This window comes from Enhydra lutris, unplaced genomic scaffold (assembly GCF_002288905.1).
Source record: "Enhydra lutris kenyoni isolate GAN:26980312 unplaced genomic scaffold, ASM228890v2 scaffoldscaffold20, whole genome shotgun sequence".
NCBI classification, from domain to species: Eukaryota; Metazoa; Chordata; class Mammalia; order Carnivora; family Mustelidae; genus Enhydra; species Enhydra lutris.
The window spans coordinates 29,372,814-29,391,274 of NW_019154104.1; the positions used below are offsets into that span (position 1 = coordinate 29,372,814).

At 48.6% G+C, this 18,461-nt stretch overlaps 1 protein-coding gene across 1 annotated transcript in view; it reads left to right on the forward strand.

Moving 5' to 3' along the window:
• Positions 1–18,461, forward strand: part of LOC111148469 (YY1 transcription factor) — a 30,114-nt gene that overhangs the window by 1,372 nt on the left and 10,281 nt on the right. The window contains exon 2 of the mRNA XM_022505030.1: positions 17,056–17,218. Within this exon, the coding sequence (XP_022360738.1) occupies positions 17,056–17,218 (163 nt within the window). The remainder of the gene's footprint in view (positions 1–17,055; positions 17,219–18,461) is intronic.

The window sequence follows — 18,461 nt, forward strand, 5'->3', positions numbered from 1 at the left end:
CGGGCCAACGGACGGCCGCCGGCCCGTTGTCCGCCGCCCCCGCCCGGCCGGCTCCACGCGAGGCCCGGGGGCGCGCGGGCAGCGGGGCTGCGCGGACCTCACGCCCGGCCGGGCAGCCCGCCGCCGCCTCCCCCCAGCCCCCCGCCGTCCTTGGAGTGGGGGGCACCCGGGCCCCGCTCCGCCCTCTTCCCCGGACTCTCAGCTGCTCCCGAGAGGCGCCTTCCGCTCCCACGCCCGGCGCGCAGGCCAGACCCTGCCAGCGGCCGCGCTCCCCGCGCTCGCCGGGTGGGGCGGGACTTGGGCGGCACGTAGGGCTCGCGTGTGCGGGCTCCGCGCCGGCAGGGCCTGTCGCCGCGCTGCCGGCGAGGTCCTTGTCTCGGGCCCCCCTCCCCGCCGGCGGCACGGTGGGAAGCGGGTCCGCGGGGTTTTGTAGGTTGTTGTGAACCCTTTACGTTTGGGGGAGTGTCTTTAAGTGTGTGTCTGTGGAGACGGGTCGGTGAGCTGCCCAGCTGGGGACGTTTGACCCCGAATTAATGCAGCCGAGTACTTTAAGTGTCCGCTCGCTTTTCTGTGCATGTAGGCGGTCCGCTTCCTTTCCCGGGAAGAGAAAGATTCTGGAAGGCCGGAGAAAATAGGGCAGAGGGAACTTGTCTGCGTGTTGAAGTCTGCTCTCCTTTGCTTCGTGGCCTAGGACGCTGCGAGTCCGCGTGCTGGTACTTGATGCACATGTCACCTGGTTCCGCTGCTGGGGCCGTGGAGGGACGTGCGAGTGATCCTGCCGGCGCCGGTGGTCTAGCGCTTGCGGGGCTTACACTAGTTCTAAGTTGTAGGAAACCCCCACCGTAGGGCTGTGGCATCAGTTGTCGGGATGGAGCCTCACACTGCGATGACCCTTGAGTATGAATGGATGGCTGACTGCGAGGGGAAGGCTGGGCCGGCTGGGCTGCTGAAGGAAGCCCACGGGGAGCTACCGTAATTGCACGGCTCCGGGACTCGGGCCGGCGGGGCAGAGGGCTGCCGCTCTGCGTTTCCGAGTGCTCGTGGAAGTCGGAGCAGTTTGGGTTCAGTGAAGGTGCGTGTTTAGGCGAAACCTGCCCACTTATTTCGTGGTTATCAGAATACCTTCCGGAGAGTTGGTAGCGTGCACACCCGTGGTGTTGGAACCGAAAGTCTTCTCTTTCCATTAATATGCAGAATAAGAGTTGGGCCAATCGGTTGTTGCTGAGTTTCGCTGAATTCAGGGTCCCATCTGAAATTAGATTTTTTTTTAAGATTTTATTGGTTTGACAGATCACAAGTAGGCAGAGAGGGGGGGGGAGCAGGCTCCCCGCCAAGCAGAAATCCCGCTGTGGGACTCCATCCCAGGACCCCGAGATCATGACCCGAGCTGAAGGCAGAGGCTTAACCCACTGAGCCACCCAGGCGCTCCTGAAATGAGATATTGATAGATACCTTAACTATAAAACTAAACTTGCTTTATCTCATGGTGAGGACATGTTGGTTTTATAGAAATTTAGAAAACTAGGGTGTTTTAAATTTTCTGTATTCGATCTTATCAAATTGCTCGCCTGCTTCATATCCAGAAAACCTGGTAATGGAGAGTGTACTGGGTGAGGTGATGGGTATGGAGTCAGCCAGGCAAGGGGGAAGGTCTGAGGGGCCTGACTAATGGGAGTTAATTTACAATTAAGTCAGCATTTCAAAATCATTATTTCCCCTGTGCAAGTGGCTTCTTACAGAGTTGCACAGTGTGGGGTTATTTTAATGTCCATTTCTTTGCAGAGTTAGTTGCCTGGCGTATTCCAGAGTACTCGGTGTCTAAAGGTAGTTATAAATATTTGGTGGCAATAACATAGTAAGGCCTGATTCCTCAGACATGTTTTGTGGTGAACTAGTCCTCTTCCTTGTCCTTGTGGCTTGGAGTTATTTACCAAAGAGAAGCCTAATAGTTGGTGATTAACTATGCACGCCCCAAGTTCAAGTTCTGAATATAGTGGAATCTTAGGAACTAAAATGAGGAGGTAATTGATAATAGGTAAAGAAATCAAAGCAGTTTAATTGTTAAGCTGAATTTCTTGGTGTGTGTGTTGACTATGGTAGCCAGTATGCTCAGTGCTTTCACGGACTCCGTTTCATCCGATCCCAGGCTAGAAGGGTTTGAACACCACTGTGGTTTCACAGCACAGTCCTTTGGATGGGAATGAGCTGTGAGGTGATCGTTTTGCCCAAGTCTAAGCTCAGTTCCCTGAAGTCCTTATTTAAAAAATTGTACACGGGTATTCTCAGGACTCTAGTTATTGTTAGTTTCTAGGCTAAAAAAACTTAGTGGGAGCCAGCACGTTCGTGGAAACCAAATCTTTGGATTTTATGGGTTTCTTTTGCTTGTGTGCTGTCTTTCTTTAATTGCCCACAGAGTCACAGCGGTCTGTGTGATTGGCATCTCTTTAATGGAATAACGGGAAAGGAATCTAGTGGATCTGCTTTTTTCTTTCCTCTTTTTTAACTGATGTAATTCACGTGGGCACAGTTCAGTGGCTTGTGCTGTATTCACTAGGTTGTGTGGCCATCACCGCCAGCTAATTCCACAATATTTTCAACATCTCAGAAAGAAGCCCCATACCCATGAGCAGGCACTCCCCATTTCCCCTCGCCCTCCAGCCCCTGGCCACCACTAATCTACTTTGTGTTTCTCTGGCTTTGCCCATTCTGGACATTTAAATGGAGTCATAACCATCTGTGGGCTTGTGTCTGTGGCTTAGCCGGTGTGCAAGGTTCAGCCACATTGTCGAGTGTACTTCATTCCTTTTTAAGGCTGAGTAAGGTTCCGTAGTGTAGGTACTAGAGCAGGACCTGCTTGTCTTTGTGTAGAAGATGAAGGCTCAGTGAGGCTGAGCGTGTTTTGGTGTTTAATCACACCTCAGCTGTGTCTTAAACATGCTTAATCCACTGTTTTAAGGTCCTTGATTATTTTGGGGTCTTTTCCTGGCACATGATGAATGAACATTTCCATGTTGCCTGATGTAGGGCACAGTCTCCTGTATGTTTTTCCCTAGATTGTCATCATATGGGACTGATACTGTTCTAAAGAGCTCACTATAAACTAAACCGCTTAATCATGGACAGATAGAGATGCTCATGACAAAAGCTGAGTATTTAAAACATTTAGGGCTTTTTTTTTTTCTTTTAACTTATTTTTTTTTAGAGAGGGAGAGTACCCCTACCTGTGGGAGGGGGCAGGGAGAGAGAGAGAGAGAGACTCCCCGCTGAGCATGAAGGGCTTGATCTTGGGCTTGATCTGGGGCTCGATCTCAAAACCCAGAGATCATGACCTGAGCTGAAATCAAGAGTCACCCAGGTGACAAGAGCACCCAGGTGCCCGTAAAACATTTAGTTTGGAGAGAAACCTAAGAAGGCTGTAAAATCTGAGGCTTCACGTATTTATTTATTTATGATTTTATTTATTTATTTGACAGAGATCACAAGTAGGCAGAGAGGCAGGCAGGGGGGTGGGGGAGAAGCAGGCTCTCCGCGGAGCAGAGAGCCCGATGGGGGCTCGATCCCGGGACCCTGAGATCATGACCTGAGCCGAAGGCAGAGGCTGAACCCACTGAGCCCCCTCAGGCGCCCCGAGGTTGCAGGTATTTGGAAATCGTGACCTTCACTCAAGGCTGTTGGTATTTTACTTATCTTTTGTTAGACCAAATTACAGAAATGCTTCATGCTGGATTGAGCAAAACCTCTAAGACCAGCAAAGACCATCGATATTAAAATCAGTAAAGTGAAAGAAAGTTGAAAAGTATTTAACTGTTTGTCAGTTCTTTATATTCAGAAAACTCAAATTTGCTAAAAGTTACTAGTCCTGATCATTGGCCACTCCTGTGCGGGTTTTCCACCTCTTCCTCCTTTACCTGTTTATCCTTAGCTAGAGCTGCCATGCACATAAGTTCCCACGGAGCCAAGCTGCAGAACAACCCCCTCCTTCCCAGCTTCCGCCCCGCCAAGTGATCTTGTCAAGCCTGTGACCTACATAGGGCAGTTTAAGTCCAAGATCCTGATTCCTGACCCCGTAGTTTTGGAAGCCGGCTCGCTGACGCAGACTCCGTGCTGCGGGACTCCAGGTGCTTCGCCTGTTCTCTTCCCTCCCACCCGCAGCGGCTGACCCCCCTCGTGGGAAAGGAAAATCCCTATCAGGAAGAGGTCAGGGCTCCTGACCCTCACCTACTGGCTAGCATTTTAGACTTTGGAAGAGAATAAATAAAGTAATAAACTCAAAAATGTATGCTAGACTCCTGGGTGTTTATTCTCCAAAAGCTTCCTGGTTTTTTGTTGTTGCAGTCTGTTTAGTAAGGTGGGCTTAAGGCTGAGACGGTTAGGGTCCTGTAACAGGTTATTAGCAAAAACAATGACTAGAAGGAACATTTCCTTGGATTTTCATTCCTTTGTTAACTCCTGATCCGCTCTTCTCAGGGCACCATTTTATGAGCTCTGCTCTTCCCATAGGAGTATAAGAAAGCGAAAACTTGTTATAATTTTTCAATCTGAGTATTTACCAGTGGGTTGTATTCTCTGATATTGTTGGGTAAACATTCAAACCTTGTATTTGTAAAATTTGGCATCTGAAACGCCGCTGGGAGGTTGACAGTAACTTTAATTTCGTTACTGTTAGCAGAATATCGGGAAGGCATGTGGAGGTTTTGGAAGTTAATTGACCCTACCATATGCATTTGTACCTTCTTTCTTGGGGAGGACTTCATTACAGTCCATGAGAGGACCGTTCCCATTCCCAAGTGCCGTGTTTTAATGGGTCCCATTCTGTTTAATTTGTGATTAATTGTCAATAACAACAGGCCCAGTGGTTTCTGGTAATCACGTTAGTAACAGCATCAGATTTCCACTTTCGACGGCGCTGACCAAAGTATCTTGCCTTGGAGTATCTTAACTTCTGATCTCCGTGCCCTTGTAAAATGACTTCCTTTAGAAAAAGAACTTCTTGGGGCGCCTGGGTAGCTCAGTGGGTTGAGCCGCTGCCTTCGGCTCGGGTCATGATCTCAGGGTCCTGGGATCGAGTCCCGCATCGGGCTCTCTGCTCAGCAGGGAGCCTGCTTCCCTCTCTCTCTCTCTCTCTCTCTGCCTGCCTCTCCATCTACTTGCCTGCTTCCTTCTCTCTCTCTCTCTCTCTGCCTGCCTCTCCGTCTACTTGTGATCTCTCTCTCTGTCAAATAAATAAATAAAATCTTTAAAAAAAAAAAGAAAAGAAAAGAAAAAGAACTTCTTCCTGAACTCCTACATGACCATAGGAACCAGTGTACTCACTTTCTTAAAGCAGAACTCTTAAATTTTAACGTGACCTGCTGAATGAGGTTTTAGGAGCTCTTGAGTAAAATTCTTTTTTTTCCCCCTTGAGTAAAATTCTTGATAATCATTCGATGCCTTTGAGGTTACACCATGCTCTTAAGATTAACATGAAGACAGTGTAAGTGGTTGTGAAGGACTTTCCTTTCTTGTATCAATGATCTCCCTTAGATATAAGAAGCGTGGAGCGGGGAAGGAGGCTGCCATTGCTCTTCTGTTGGAGCCCAGACCCTGTCTCTTCTAGGAGAGCCACAGACTTGAACAGAATCTCTAGTGTTTCACAGGGGATCACGCCTGAAAACACCCCGAAGTGTCTTTCTCTTTTTGCAGTTCTCCGCTCAGTCCTCTTTCCTTCCTTTCCTTTTGTCTTCTAGCTCCTAAGCACCCAGAAACTTTGAGGGAGAGAAGCTGCTGCTGCTCCTCCAGATTGACAGTGGCTTTTCATTTCTGACTTTGCCAGCAGTTCACTTACAGTTTGTGCTAATACATAGGATTCCTGTATTAAATAGATGCTACAGATTCTTTTTTTTTTTCTTAAGATTTATTTATTTTAGAGCGCATGAGTGGGGCAGAAGGCAGAGGGAGAGAGAATCTGAAGCCAACTCTGTGCTGAGTGTAGAGCCCCACGTGGGGCGAGATCTCATGACCCCAGATCATGACCTGAGCGGAAACTAGGAGTCATACAGTTAACAGACTGAGCCACCCAGGTGCCCCAATTTTTATAGATTCTTAACAAAGACTACATACAGACTTCTGGATTTCATGTCTGGGGAATCTAGGCGTATACTCTCTCTACCTTCCTGAATTTTCTAAGACTTCATCAGATGGCTTCACTCCTCTGCTTGAAAACCCCTTTAACAGCATAGATATAGTTAATGTCACCGAACTGTAGATTTTAAAAGGGTAAATACCGTGTTTTGTGTCTTCACCTACACACACAGCCTTCAGATGTCGCATCACATTCAGTTGAAGTCCAGAGGCCTTACCATGAGCAACACATGATTTGGCCCCTGCTTTCCTTCCCTCTTTCCTCCTTCCTCCCTCCCCTCCCTTCGTGCTCCAGCCTGATGAGCCCTCTTTCCATCCTTGGGCTTGTTTCTCTGCTCTGACCTCTGCCTTCAGTGCAGTGACCCCAGATGTCCCATTCTTGTGCTGCCGTGTTCACATCTCCACTCTCGGGAGGCCTTCCCTGGTCCTCCACTCTCACTCTCACTCCTAATAAAACTCCTGTTTTATTCTCTTTGTAGCAGTGTCTGAAGCTGTCTTGCTTTTTTTTCCTTTTAACCTGCTTCTTTCTGCTTCCTCTAGGGAGTAAGTTTTGGGCTTGTGACCCTCAGCCTTAGGATGGCACTAGGCATTTAGAAGAGTCTCGGTCCGTAACTGGGTGAACGATCAGCATATGGAAATGACGCAGTAAGGCGGAATCGCAGCCTAGTGACCCAAGTACCACCCTCCTCCCAGACCGCATAGGTGGAAAAGAAGTATAAAGGGTGAGGAGAGGGTGTGCAGGAGTGTTCCCTTTTTAGGAAAGGCATGGACTGCACAGTCGATCCTAGTTTCAAATCTTAGATCTGCCACTTAACTGCGTTTCTTCAGGTACATGACTTGGCACTTCTGGGGCTTGTTTCTTAAGCCAAACACATGAAGTTAGTGTCTTTGAGGTTTTGTCTGCGTTCAGATATAGGACAGTTACTAGCATGACGCAGGTACTCTATCTTGTCCTAAGGTCTCTGTTAGTGGGGAAACATGGAAACAGCCTGTGACTGATCTCTGCCTGTTGCTTAGCAATGAATCTCAAATAGTTAGCACCACCCCCCGCCATGGTTTCCCCAGTGAAGGTTTGGGTGAGGGCAGTGGTGAGTTGGTGATGTCGTTTTTGCCATGAGTCTCCCAGAAAGGTCAGACCGAAGCTGATGGCCTACGATGAAAGGTGCGGGGGAACAAAATCTAGCCAACCCATGTGTAAGTAAGTAGTTGGTAAATAAATACGGGAGTTGGTGAAAATAGAAAATCAGGATCACAGGAAAAAAGGAAGTGTGAGGGTCAACCCTCATGAGTTTCCTGGCAGTTGAGATAAAAAAGGAAAGCATACTACTGATAACGGATTCTAGCTACAATGAGAAAAACTTGTAGGGAAATCAAGCTTTTCTGAGGACTGAATTCTTAGGTAAACGGCTTCTATATGAAGAGGACCACCGGGTCACAGTGCGGATTCCAGCCGGTGTGGTGTCCAGAATTTCATGTGGTGTCTTAGAAGAGCCAAAGATTGAAAGTGTAACCTAATAGAAGGTGACTCAGGATTTTCCATGTCCTTTACATGCTTCCTCTCCTCCAGCATTCTTTCACAACCATTAAGTGTGGGACCTACTGTTCCCCTTAAGCCCAGGAGGGTGGGAAGAGTGGAACAGAGGGGTCTGGCTCTCTCCTCCTTGTGTTCCCAGACGCGGAGGCTGCCATTTAAAGCATTCTCAGGCTTCAGCCTTACCGGTGGTCTTCTCTTTTTTAAGAAACGAAGAAACCAAGCAAGGCTCACTGACAGAAGTGAAAGACCTCTCGAAGGAAGGAGGTCCGGGCTTTGGAGAGCAGAGTGGATGTCGGGGTGGGGGGTGAGAGGTGGGCAGAGGGAAGATGTCGTTGTATTACCTTAAACCTTTTCTCCCACGTTGAGGAACAGGGCCAGAGGGCCGCCTTGGTAGGGCCGGGGAGGGCAGGTCAGACCACTTTTTAAACCTCTTCATGGACCTGTAGAGTTCTTCCAGCCTTTCCATTTAGTTTAATTCTCTCTCTTTTTAAATATATTTGAGTCTTTATTCAAAGATTATTTACTTATTTAAAGTACAGTCCGCCTCCCCCCTGTGGAGCTCCAACTCATGGCCCCAAGATCCAGACTCACATGTTTTGCCAGCTGAACCAGCCAGGTGTCCCAATGCTATTTTTTTTTTTTTTTAAGATTTTATTTATTTATTTGTCAGAGAGCGAGAGAGCACATAAGCAGGCAGAGGCTGAGAAAGAGAAGCAGGCTCCTTGCTCACAGGTAGCGCGATGCGGGACTCAATCCGAGGACACTGGGATCAGGACATGAGCCAAAGGCAGCTGCTTAACTGACTGAGCCATGCAGGTGCCCCCCCATCACTATTTTTTTTGACCGAAGTTATTCTGAGTCTCTTTGCTTTGCCTCTTAAACCAGGATGAGAATGAGGATGGCTTCGGTAATGGAGACGTGAGTGGGATAGTTGAGAGGTGGGGATAGGATGGGCTTGTTTATGCAGGAGCCCCCTCCTTAATCTGTGGGGGTGCGTTCCAAGACCCCCGGTAGAGGCCTGACACCACACCCACTTAAAACTTAACTGCTGAGGGGGTGCCTGGCTGGCTCAGTGGGTTAAAGCCTCTGCCTTCTGCTCGGGTCATGATCCCGGGGTCCTGGGATCGAGCCCCGCGTCGGGCTCTCTGCTCCGCGGGGAGCCTGCTTCCTCCTCTCTCTCTCTGCCTGCCTCTCTGCCTACTTGTGATCTCTGTCTGTCAAATAAATAAAATCTTAAAAAAAAAACAAAAAAAAACTTAACTGCTGAGGGGCGCCTGAGTGGCTCAGTCGGTTAGGCGGTTGCCTTCCGCTCAAGTTGTGATCCCAGTGTCGTGGGATCGAGTCCCACATCGGGCTCCCTGCTCGGTGGGGATCCTGCTTCTCCTTCTGCCTTCGCCTGCCACTCTGCCTGCCTGTGTGCTCTCTCTCTGACAAATTAAAAAAAAAAAAAAAAAATCTTAACTGCTGAGGGGCACCTGGGTGGCTCAGTGGGTTAAAGCCTCTGTCTTCGGCTCAGGTCATGATCTCAGGGTCCTGGGATCAAGCCTGTGGACGGCTTCTTGCTCATGGGGCTTCTGCTTCTCCCTCTCCCTCTGCTCCTAACCGCCCCCATAAATAAAACCTTAAAAAATTGCTGATTAACGATAATAATAGAACAATTACAACCATATGCTACAATAAAAGTTAAGTGAATGGTTTTTCTCTTAAACTATCTTAGAGTGCTGCACTCGCCCTTGTGATGGTGGGAGATGGTGAAATACTTCCCGTGAGGAGACTATCGAGGGAAGGACCTCAGGGAGCATGGGAGGTAGCGTAGGGTGCCTGCGGTTGGCAGAAAGAGGATCCCCTGCCTCCAGACCATTTGAATACAAAATGTGTGCCCCATTTATAGGTGGCACTGTCTAGATTTTGTTTTTCCATATCTTCCAGCTAAGGCCATTTTACTTTGGTCCGATTGTTGTAGGTTGTCTGCCTTTAGCCAGTGTTAGTGAGTACTGGAATCACCTGATCCAGATGTGACGAGAAGTTCTCATTAAAACGTTTTCTTAGAGCGCCTGGGGGGCTCAGTGTTTAAGCATCTGCCTTCGGCTCTGGTCATGATCCTGGAGTCCTGGGATGGAGCCAGGCATCAGGTTCCCTGCTGGGCGGGAAGCCTGTTTCTCCCTCTCCCACTCCCCCTGCTTGTGATCCCTTTCTCACTGTGTCTTTGTCAAATAAATAAATAAAATCTTTTTTTTTTTTTTTAATAAATAAAATCTTTTTTAAAAACCCCCAAAAAACTAGAAGAAGGCAAACATTGTCTTTAATTTCTCTGACCATAAAACCAAACATCTTTTGTCATTTCTCAAGCAGCTTTCTTCAAAATATGATTTTTATCTATATAAATAGTTTATTTCCTGACATTGTGTTGTTGAGTAGTTAATGACCCTTTTGATGATTTCTGTGTGCTGGTCTTCAAAGAGTTCACTCATTGAACTTTCCTGGCATATGCGGTTTATGAAGGAATAAGTAACAGAAGTGGTAATGTGAAGTTGAAACATATTACGAAAGTACACGGCAATTATCTAGAAAGACCCAACAAAAGTTTTTTTAAGGCAAGAGTATTGGATCACGTTCAGAAGTGTAGGTGTATGTGTGATGGTCATCAAAAGCAGATTGTCTTTAATCAGTTTTATTTTGGTTTTAACATTACGTACAGACCATGTGGTTATTGTCTGTACTCAGGACGGACGGCCTCAACGGTGCATCACTTTCACTTGGTAAGTCACTGAGTTCAGTAATCATGAGGCAAAGCATCTAGACTTTTCTTTGCGGTCTCCCTCGGGGTTGCAGTTACCCAGCTGTTCGTTCTGAACCCTCTCCTCTCTGTCTATATATTTTTTTTCAGTAGATACCATTTATCTCTCTGGCTTTAAATATAGGCCATGTGCCAGTGATGTCTGTATTCCTCTTCAACCTCAATTTCTTTTGTCCCCACACTCGCATATCCAAGTACCTCCTTGAGGTCTGTCTGTCCACAAGGTGTCTCCCAGGCCCCTCAAATCAGAAGGGAACTCCAGGTCCTCTGCTGCACGTGGCCTCTTCCCCCTTACTCTCCTGCTTGGCCCATGACCTCCCCCCAGAAGTGCAACCCAGAGGGGCGCCTGGGTGGTTCAGTGAGTTAAAGCCACTGCCTTCGGCTCAGGTCATGATCCCAGGGTCCTGAGATCGAGCCCTGCATCAGGCTCTCTGCTCCGCAGGGAGCCTGCTTCCTCCCCTCTCTCTCTCTGCCTGCTTCTCTGCCTACTTGTGATCTCTGTCAAATAAATAAAATCTTTTAAAAAAAAAATTAAAAAAAAAAAAAAGTGCAACCCAGAAACTTAGAAGGCATAGTTAACATCCTTTTCCTTCCACCTTATCCCCCTTCTCTCATTTATTACCCAGACTTGTGTAGTCCTCCTCCAAAATAGAACTCAAATCTGATCTGTTTTATTTTATTTTATTTTTTTTTAAAGATTTATTCATTTGACAGAGAGAGGGGAGGAAGCGAGCTCTCCACCGAGCAGAGAGCCCAATGCGGGCTCCATCCCAGGACCCTGCGATCAAGACCTGAGCTGAAGACAGAAGCTCAACCCACTGAGCCACCCAGGGGCCCCTCTAACCTGTTTTAAAGACAGGTTGATGTCTCTTTTGGAAGTAAATCCCATCATTGGGTAATCTCACTGTTGTTCCTATTTCACTAGAAAAATCTCCACTATAGTTTTAAATCCTGTTTTCTAAGTAAAATTCCATCATATAGGTAAAAGGTCAATAAGCTTTTTTTCTGTAAAGGCCTAAATAGTAACGTTACAGGTTTCATAGGCTGTCCTAAAGCACCTAATCAATGCCAGTGTCATTGCAGCAGGAAAGTAGCCAAAGGTAACGTGAACAAACAAGCATGGCTGTGTTTCAGTAAAGCTGTTTCTAAAAACAGGTGGCCTGTGTGCACACCATTGTCCATAATAACATGATTCTCAGCAGCCAGAAGGGGGAAGCAGCTCCTGTGTCTATCAGTGGATGAGTGGATAAACGAAATGTGGTTATGTCCATGCAAGAATATTATTCAGCTGTGAAAAAGAATGAAGTTTTGTACATGCTAGTACATGGGTGGACCTTGAAGACGTGAGGTCAGCCAGACACAAAAGGACAAATACTGTTTGATTCCATTTATAAAAGGTACCTAGAGGGGCACCTGGGTGGCTCAGTGGGTTAAAGCCTCTGCCTTTGGCTCAGGTCATGATACCAGGGTCCTGGGATCGAGCCCCACACCAGGCTTTCTGCACAGCGGGGAGCCTGTTTCCCCCTCTCTCTCTGCCTGCTTGTGATCTCTCTCTCTCTCTCTGTCAAATAAATAAATAATTTTTTTTTTTTTTTTTAAAGGTACCTAGAGTAGGCAAATTTGTAGAAACAGGAAGTAGAATAGAGGCCACTGGGGAGCGGGGCAGGTTTGCAGTGGGTACCGGGCTTCTTTCTTTTTTAAGATTTTATTTACTTATTTGTCGGAGAGAGAGGGAGAGAGAGAGCAAGCACAGGCAGGCAGAGGGAGAAGCAGCCTCCACGCCGAGCAAGGAGCCGGATGTGGGACTCGATCCCAGGACGCTGGATCATGACCTGAGCCAAAGGCAGCCTCTTAACCAACTGAGCCACCCAGGCGTCCCTGGGTACCGGGTTTCTGTTGGGGACTATGAGTCTCGGGTATAGATGGTGGTGATGGGTATACAGCATTGTGAGTGTACCTGATGCCACTGAATTGGACATTTCACAGATGGTTGAAATGATAACTATTATGTTCATGTCTGCTTAACCAGAATTTGTTTAAACAGTAGAAAGGAGGGGGCACCTGGGAGGCTCGTTACGTTGTGTCCAGTTCTTGATTTCGGCTCAGGTCATGATCTCAGGGTTATGACATCTAGCCCCACATCAGCTCTGTGCTGGGTGTAGAGACTGCTTGAGATTTTCTGTGTGTGTGTGTGTGTGTGTGTAAATAAAAAATAAAATAATAGGAAGGAAACCATAAGTGGTGGTGGGAAGGTTGTCAGGCTGGGTCGGGCTCACTGGCGGTACTTGGGGATCATAAAACCTGTCAGTCTCTGCTTAGACTCACTCCATACACGTATTATAGTTCGTGGTGATGTTGGTGACTGTGCTGGCGTTGGTGTCTGGTGCTTGACGTTGTTGAACGTTGAGTCTAAGAACTGAGTCTCAAGCCTCAGGAAGCATTTCCTCATTTGACTTGTTTGTTTCCCCCCAGAATTCATGAGTTAAAGTCCCAGTCTCCAGCGTGAAGGTGTTTGACGGTGGGGCCTTTGGGAAGTAATTGGGTTACGAGGGTGGAGCCCTCCTGGTGGGATTAGTGCCCTTTTAGGTAAAAAGAGACAGAGACGACGATCCGTCTCCCCGCCATGGAAGGGCGCAGCAAGAAGGTTCTGTTGACAAGCCAGGGTAGCGCGCCTTTACCAGGAACTGAATTGGATGGCACCTTAGTCTGCAAGACTGTGAGGGGTAAATTCTTGTCACAGCCCCCAGTCTGTGGTATTTTGTTAGGGCAGCCTGAGCTAAGACAGCTTCGCCCACTAGAATAAAAGTTCCCTGAGGGCAGAGACTTTGTTTTGTTTCTGGGGCCTTGGCACAGTGCCAGGCGAGGAGTCCCTCGGTTAATAGGTGTTGAACTGCAGGGAGTGTGAGCTAGCCTGTGATCCCTTTTTTTCTTTCTTTCTTTCTTTCTTTTTTTTTTTTTAAAGATTTTATTTATTTGACAGAAAGAGAGATCACAAGTAGAGTGAGAGAGAGGAGGAGGCAGGCTCCCTGCCTAGCAGAGAGCCTGATGTGGGACTTGATCCCAGAACCCTGAGATTAGGACCTGAGCTGAAGGCAGAGGCTTAACCCACTGAGCCACCCAGGCAGCCCCCCCTTTTTCTTTCTTTTTAAAGATTTTATTCATTTATTTGACAGAGATGCAGTGAGAGAGGGAACACAAGCAGGGGGGAGTGGGAGAGGGAGCAGCAGGCTTCCTGCAGAGCAGGGGGCCTCATTCGGGGCTCGATCCCAGCATCTTGGGATCATGACTGAGCCGAAGGCAGCCGGTGGCGCCCCTGGTCTGTGAGTCGGTAATCCCGGAATGTGTCCCAGTTTACTGGAGACGCGGCTCTCATCACAGCTTCCTCGCAGAGGCAGGGGCCCTCCGCCTTGCTTCCATTCTTCCGTCGGAAGTACCCAAAGTCAGGGCGGAAAAACAGCTCCCCGCCCGCCCGAGCATTTCTGGAGCACCTGGAAGGCGACGTGGTGGTAGTTGCTCCTCAGGGGAAGGCTGGAGGGTGAGGGGATCACCGCAGCCCCGAGAGAAAACCTGGTTACAGTGCAGAGTCCTGGCCTTGTCACAAACGCTAACCACATTTGTCACAAACGATAACCACGTTTCCTGCCCTTCGTGAATGATCTGCTGTGTTTCCTTGGGCTGTGTCGTCTGTACGGAGGTTACCGGGATGTAGAGATCATTCTGGCTCGGAACTGAAGGCCGCTGGGCTTGACAGCGAAGGACCTGGGGCCGGGAGGAAGGCTTCCTGTGTTCACGAGGCCCCTGGCTGACTAGTTATTAGCCCAGAGCGAGCTGCACCGCCTGTCTGGGCCTCTGTTTTCTCCCGCGCAGGGTGGACTTGCGAGTTTGCCACCTCTCGGGCGCTGTGCGCGGTAATGAAAACCGCCTGCCCAGTAACCATTCAGTGCGATGCTGCTGCCCTCTGATTCCTGGCAGTGACGTGTAACGTTTTCCAGAATGAGGGGGCGGTCCTGGATGGCTCAGTTGGTGGAGCGGGCGACTCTTGATCTCAGGGTCAGCCCTACAGTGGGTGTAGGAGATGACTTAAAATAAATTTTTTGAAAAATAAATGAGTGGTGGGAGGAGAGACATTTATAATTTAAAAGTATCATAAGCCCGGGGCACCTGGGTAGCTCAGTGGGTTAAGCCTCTGCCTTCAGCTCAGGTCATGGTCTCAGAGCCCTGGGTCTCAGAGGTCTCAGAGCCCATCGGACGCTCTGCTCAGCAGGGAGCCTGCTTCCCCCTCTCTCCCTGCCTCTCCGCCTACTTGTGATCTCTGTCTGTCCAATAAATAAAATATTTAAAAAAGAAAAAGTATCCTGTTCTTTGTTTTTCATCTGCGTGATTGAACATAATGACCACTTGAATCAAATGAACCTACATTCTGCCCTTTTTAAAAAAAAAAGATTTATTGGGGCGCCTGGGTGGCTCAGTGGGTTAAGCCGCTGCCTTCGGCTTGGGTCATGGTCTCGGAGTCCTGGGATCGAGCCCCACATCAGGCTCTCTGCTCAGTGGGGAGCCTGCTTCCTCCTCTCTCTCTGCCTGCCTCTGCCTGCTTGTGATCTCTGTCAAATTAAAAAAAAAAATTTTTTTTTTTATTTATTTACTTGGCGGGGTTGAGCGCGGAGCCCGACACGGGGCTCAGTCTCACAACCCCGAGACCTGAGCTGAAACTAGGAGTCAGAGGCTTAACTGACTGTGCCACCCAGACACCCCAACATTTTGTCTTTAACTTGCCGTTGTACCCTGATGTCAGAGAACCTGATGATAAGCAGCTAGACATCATTTTTTGTGATGTCCCTTGTAGGGTTTGGTTTGGTTGGTTTTGGTCTTGTGTTTTGTTTTTGTCTTAAGAATTATTTGAGGGAGAGAGAGCGTGTGCACATGGGGGCAGAGGTGGAGGGGGAGAGAGCATGTCCAGCAGACTCCGCGCTCAGCACGGAGCCCCATGCAGGGTTTGATACCCTCAGATCATGGCCTGAGACGAAATCAAGAGTCAAATGCTTAACTGACTGAGCCACCCAGACGCCCCTTTACTCTTGGTTTTTTTTTTTTTGTTTTGTTTTGTTTTTTTTTTTTAAACACTGGTGGAAGGGTGAGAATTGAACAAGCCAATTTTCACTTCAGAAAGTCCTGTTTGTTCCTGCCCTTTGTGAAACATTTTCCTGGAGAAGCAGGACATTTCAGTCAGCAGGGAACACTTTGGAGCGTCTTTATTTTCTGCTTTCAGCACTGCATAGTTGTAGACCAACCAGTTTGGGCCTCTGGGCACTCGACCCCAGCGTAAGAGGCAGGGCCACCCAAAATTCAGCACAGCATGATTTAGTTTGTCGGTGTCGTGATCAAGACTTAATGTAGGAATTCAAGGAAAAGGTAAGAAGCTGAGGCCAGAGCAGCAGAGTCAACAAGCCCTGGGAGGAGCACGGCCTGGTTGTGTTGTGGAGGGCTCCTGCCTAGGAGAAATGGAAGGCCGGGCTAGCCGTGTAAACGGGACCCGGGCACAGGGGGCCCAGGAGGCCCAGGAGGCCCAGGAGGCCAAGTGTAATTTACACTTCTGAAGGGTTCGTAGGAGGTGGAAATATATCAGCTGCATTTTCTGTATCAGTTGGTCCTTTATAGCGTCATTACGGCAGAGAACAGAATGGGGAAGGTAAGTTAAGAAATTACGTTAGTCGTTGAGGTATGAGATACTAAGAGCTAACTTGATGGCAGTGGGACAAAGGGCGAAGACGTTCTGAAAACCAATAGGATTTGGTGTTTGGGGTGTAGGAGATTAATTACGGGGATCCATATCCCTTTTTTTTTTAGCCTGTTGGATTTGTGACAGTAGCCGTACAAGTAGAGATGTCCTGCATTCCTTGAACACGCGTCTGTTGAGGGCCAGCTCTGTGCGGACTGCACCAGGCTCTGGGGATACCTGGGGATCAAAACTGACAAGCACTCCTGTCCTCGTGGCACGTACTGTCTAGTGGGAGAGGCCAACGAAAATCACATTGCTGTGATTGTAACTTGCCTGCGTACGAGTCATGGGATCAGCATGAAGAGCTGAAAAGACCACAGAGCGGGATGGAAGAGTGAGGGGAGAGCCGCGAGAGGAAGGGCTGCAGGGCAAGGCAGGAGGCTGGCTGCAGGGCGGAGGCTGGGGCATCAGACTCTAGTCCGCGCCGCTGTGTTGCTGGCTAACAGAAAATGTGTAGGGTGGACAGAAAACAGAACTCTGAGGAGTGGTGGGAGGAGAAGCAAGGAAGCTTGCCAAGGAGCCCGTTCAAAAAGTGGGAGCAGAACCAGGCAAGTGACCGCCGAGTCAGGAGTGGGGAACATTTCCGCCAGGCTGAGGAGCACGAGTGCAAAGGTCTGCTGGGTTTGGCATCGCAGATATTGGTGACCTTGAAGCAGAAACAGGATTTCAGGAGACTGAGGAGAGAGACTGGGTGGTTAAGAAGTTGGGTTAGCAGCTCTAAATCATCTGCTCCCAAAGCTGCTAATGAAAGCACATTTCATAGTTTTTGAATGTATTTGCCCACATACACATTTTCCTCCACTAAAATAATCTTATGGTGTGTTTCAGATGAAAAAAAAGATATTGACCATGAGACAGTGGTTGAAGAGCAGATCATTGGAGAGAACTCCCCTCCTGATTATTCAGAGTATATGACAGGGAAGAAGCTTCCTCCTGGAGGGATACCTGGCATTGACCTCTCAGACCCCAAACAACTGGCAGAATTCGCTAGGTAAGCCCTCAGAACTTTCCTTTCTTTCTAATTATAGAAAGTACTTGAGAGCCGGCAGCTATGTTCCTTGTGCATGAGTTACCATGGTAGCTGGTGGTCTTGCTCTGGGGAAACTTGGGAAAACAAAAGCAGTTCGTTTTGTTTGTGGGGGTAACTCTGCTAGTGATGTGCGTGGCCCCATTTTAGATCCTGGCAGACAGTGAGGTGAGGCAAATGCTTCTTAATTCCGTAGCTCATAATTGCTTGTGAATACATAAAATTGCACAGAGATTGATTGGAAATGGGGGTCCTCACACCAGCTGGACGCCTTGTGAGCTGGAGCAAGCCGCGGGGGCCTGGCTCGGTGCCGGGTGGGCAGAGCTGACCGTGAAGGAGTCCTCAGATCCTTTTCCAGCGTGTCATCACTTACGCTCCTGGGCTTTGGCTCACTGAAGCGGGCATGACAGGAAGAGATCAAATATTTATGGTGGAGGCCCCTGTGACCGACCAAGGTGGGCAGTCGGGAAGGTCCAGAGGCTTGTTTGCCTGAGGCAGGCAGGGCTCCCGCGGAAGCCTCTCTCCCCTTTTGTAGTATTTATTCCCCAGCACTGTTGGGCAGTTTCTGTGAGGACGTGAGAACACGCTCAGAGACTGTTTTCAATAAAATGTGAAATGAACTCATCAGCTCTGGGGCAGACGGATGAGTTTGCCCACCCCCACCCCCCCCCCCCCCCCCCCCACCCCTCCAGGTTGCACAGAGCCTGGAATAGCCAGGACATTTAGGCAAGGGCAGGATGAGGAAGAGAGACCTCTTTGTGATCCCACCCATCTAGAAACAGAGCAGGGGCGCCCTTGTCTGTCTTTGTCTTGCGAGCAGAGTGGAGTAGATAAGAGCTGGAGGCCCTGGAGTGTGCCCTGCCAAAAAAGAAAAACAAGGTGGGTGACTTCCTGCCATTTGGAGCCTCAGTTTCTCCAAGTGTCAGAGTCAGGGGTATTATAACAAAGGGGTTTGTGTCCTCTTCTCCTATCCTGTGAAACTGCGGCCATAGGGAAACTACACCTGAATTTATTTCTGATTGACCACGGCTGAACAAAAAATGTTAAGGCTTCTGTCCTTTTGTTCATGACATTGTGTCTCCCAGCTTTTGTTGGCTTTCATATTTTAAGTACGGGTATGCTATGTAACTCCATGATCCCCCCCCCCCCCGCAACCCCCGTACAAATAAAAACGGAATCTGTAGATAGAATCAGCAGTGAGGTTAGA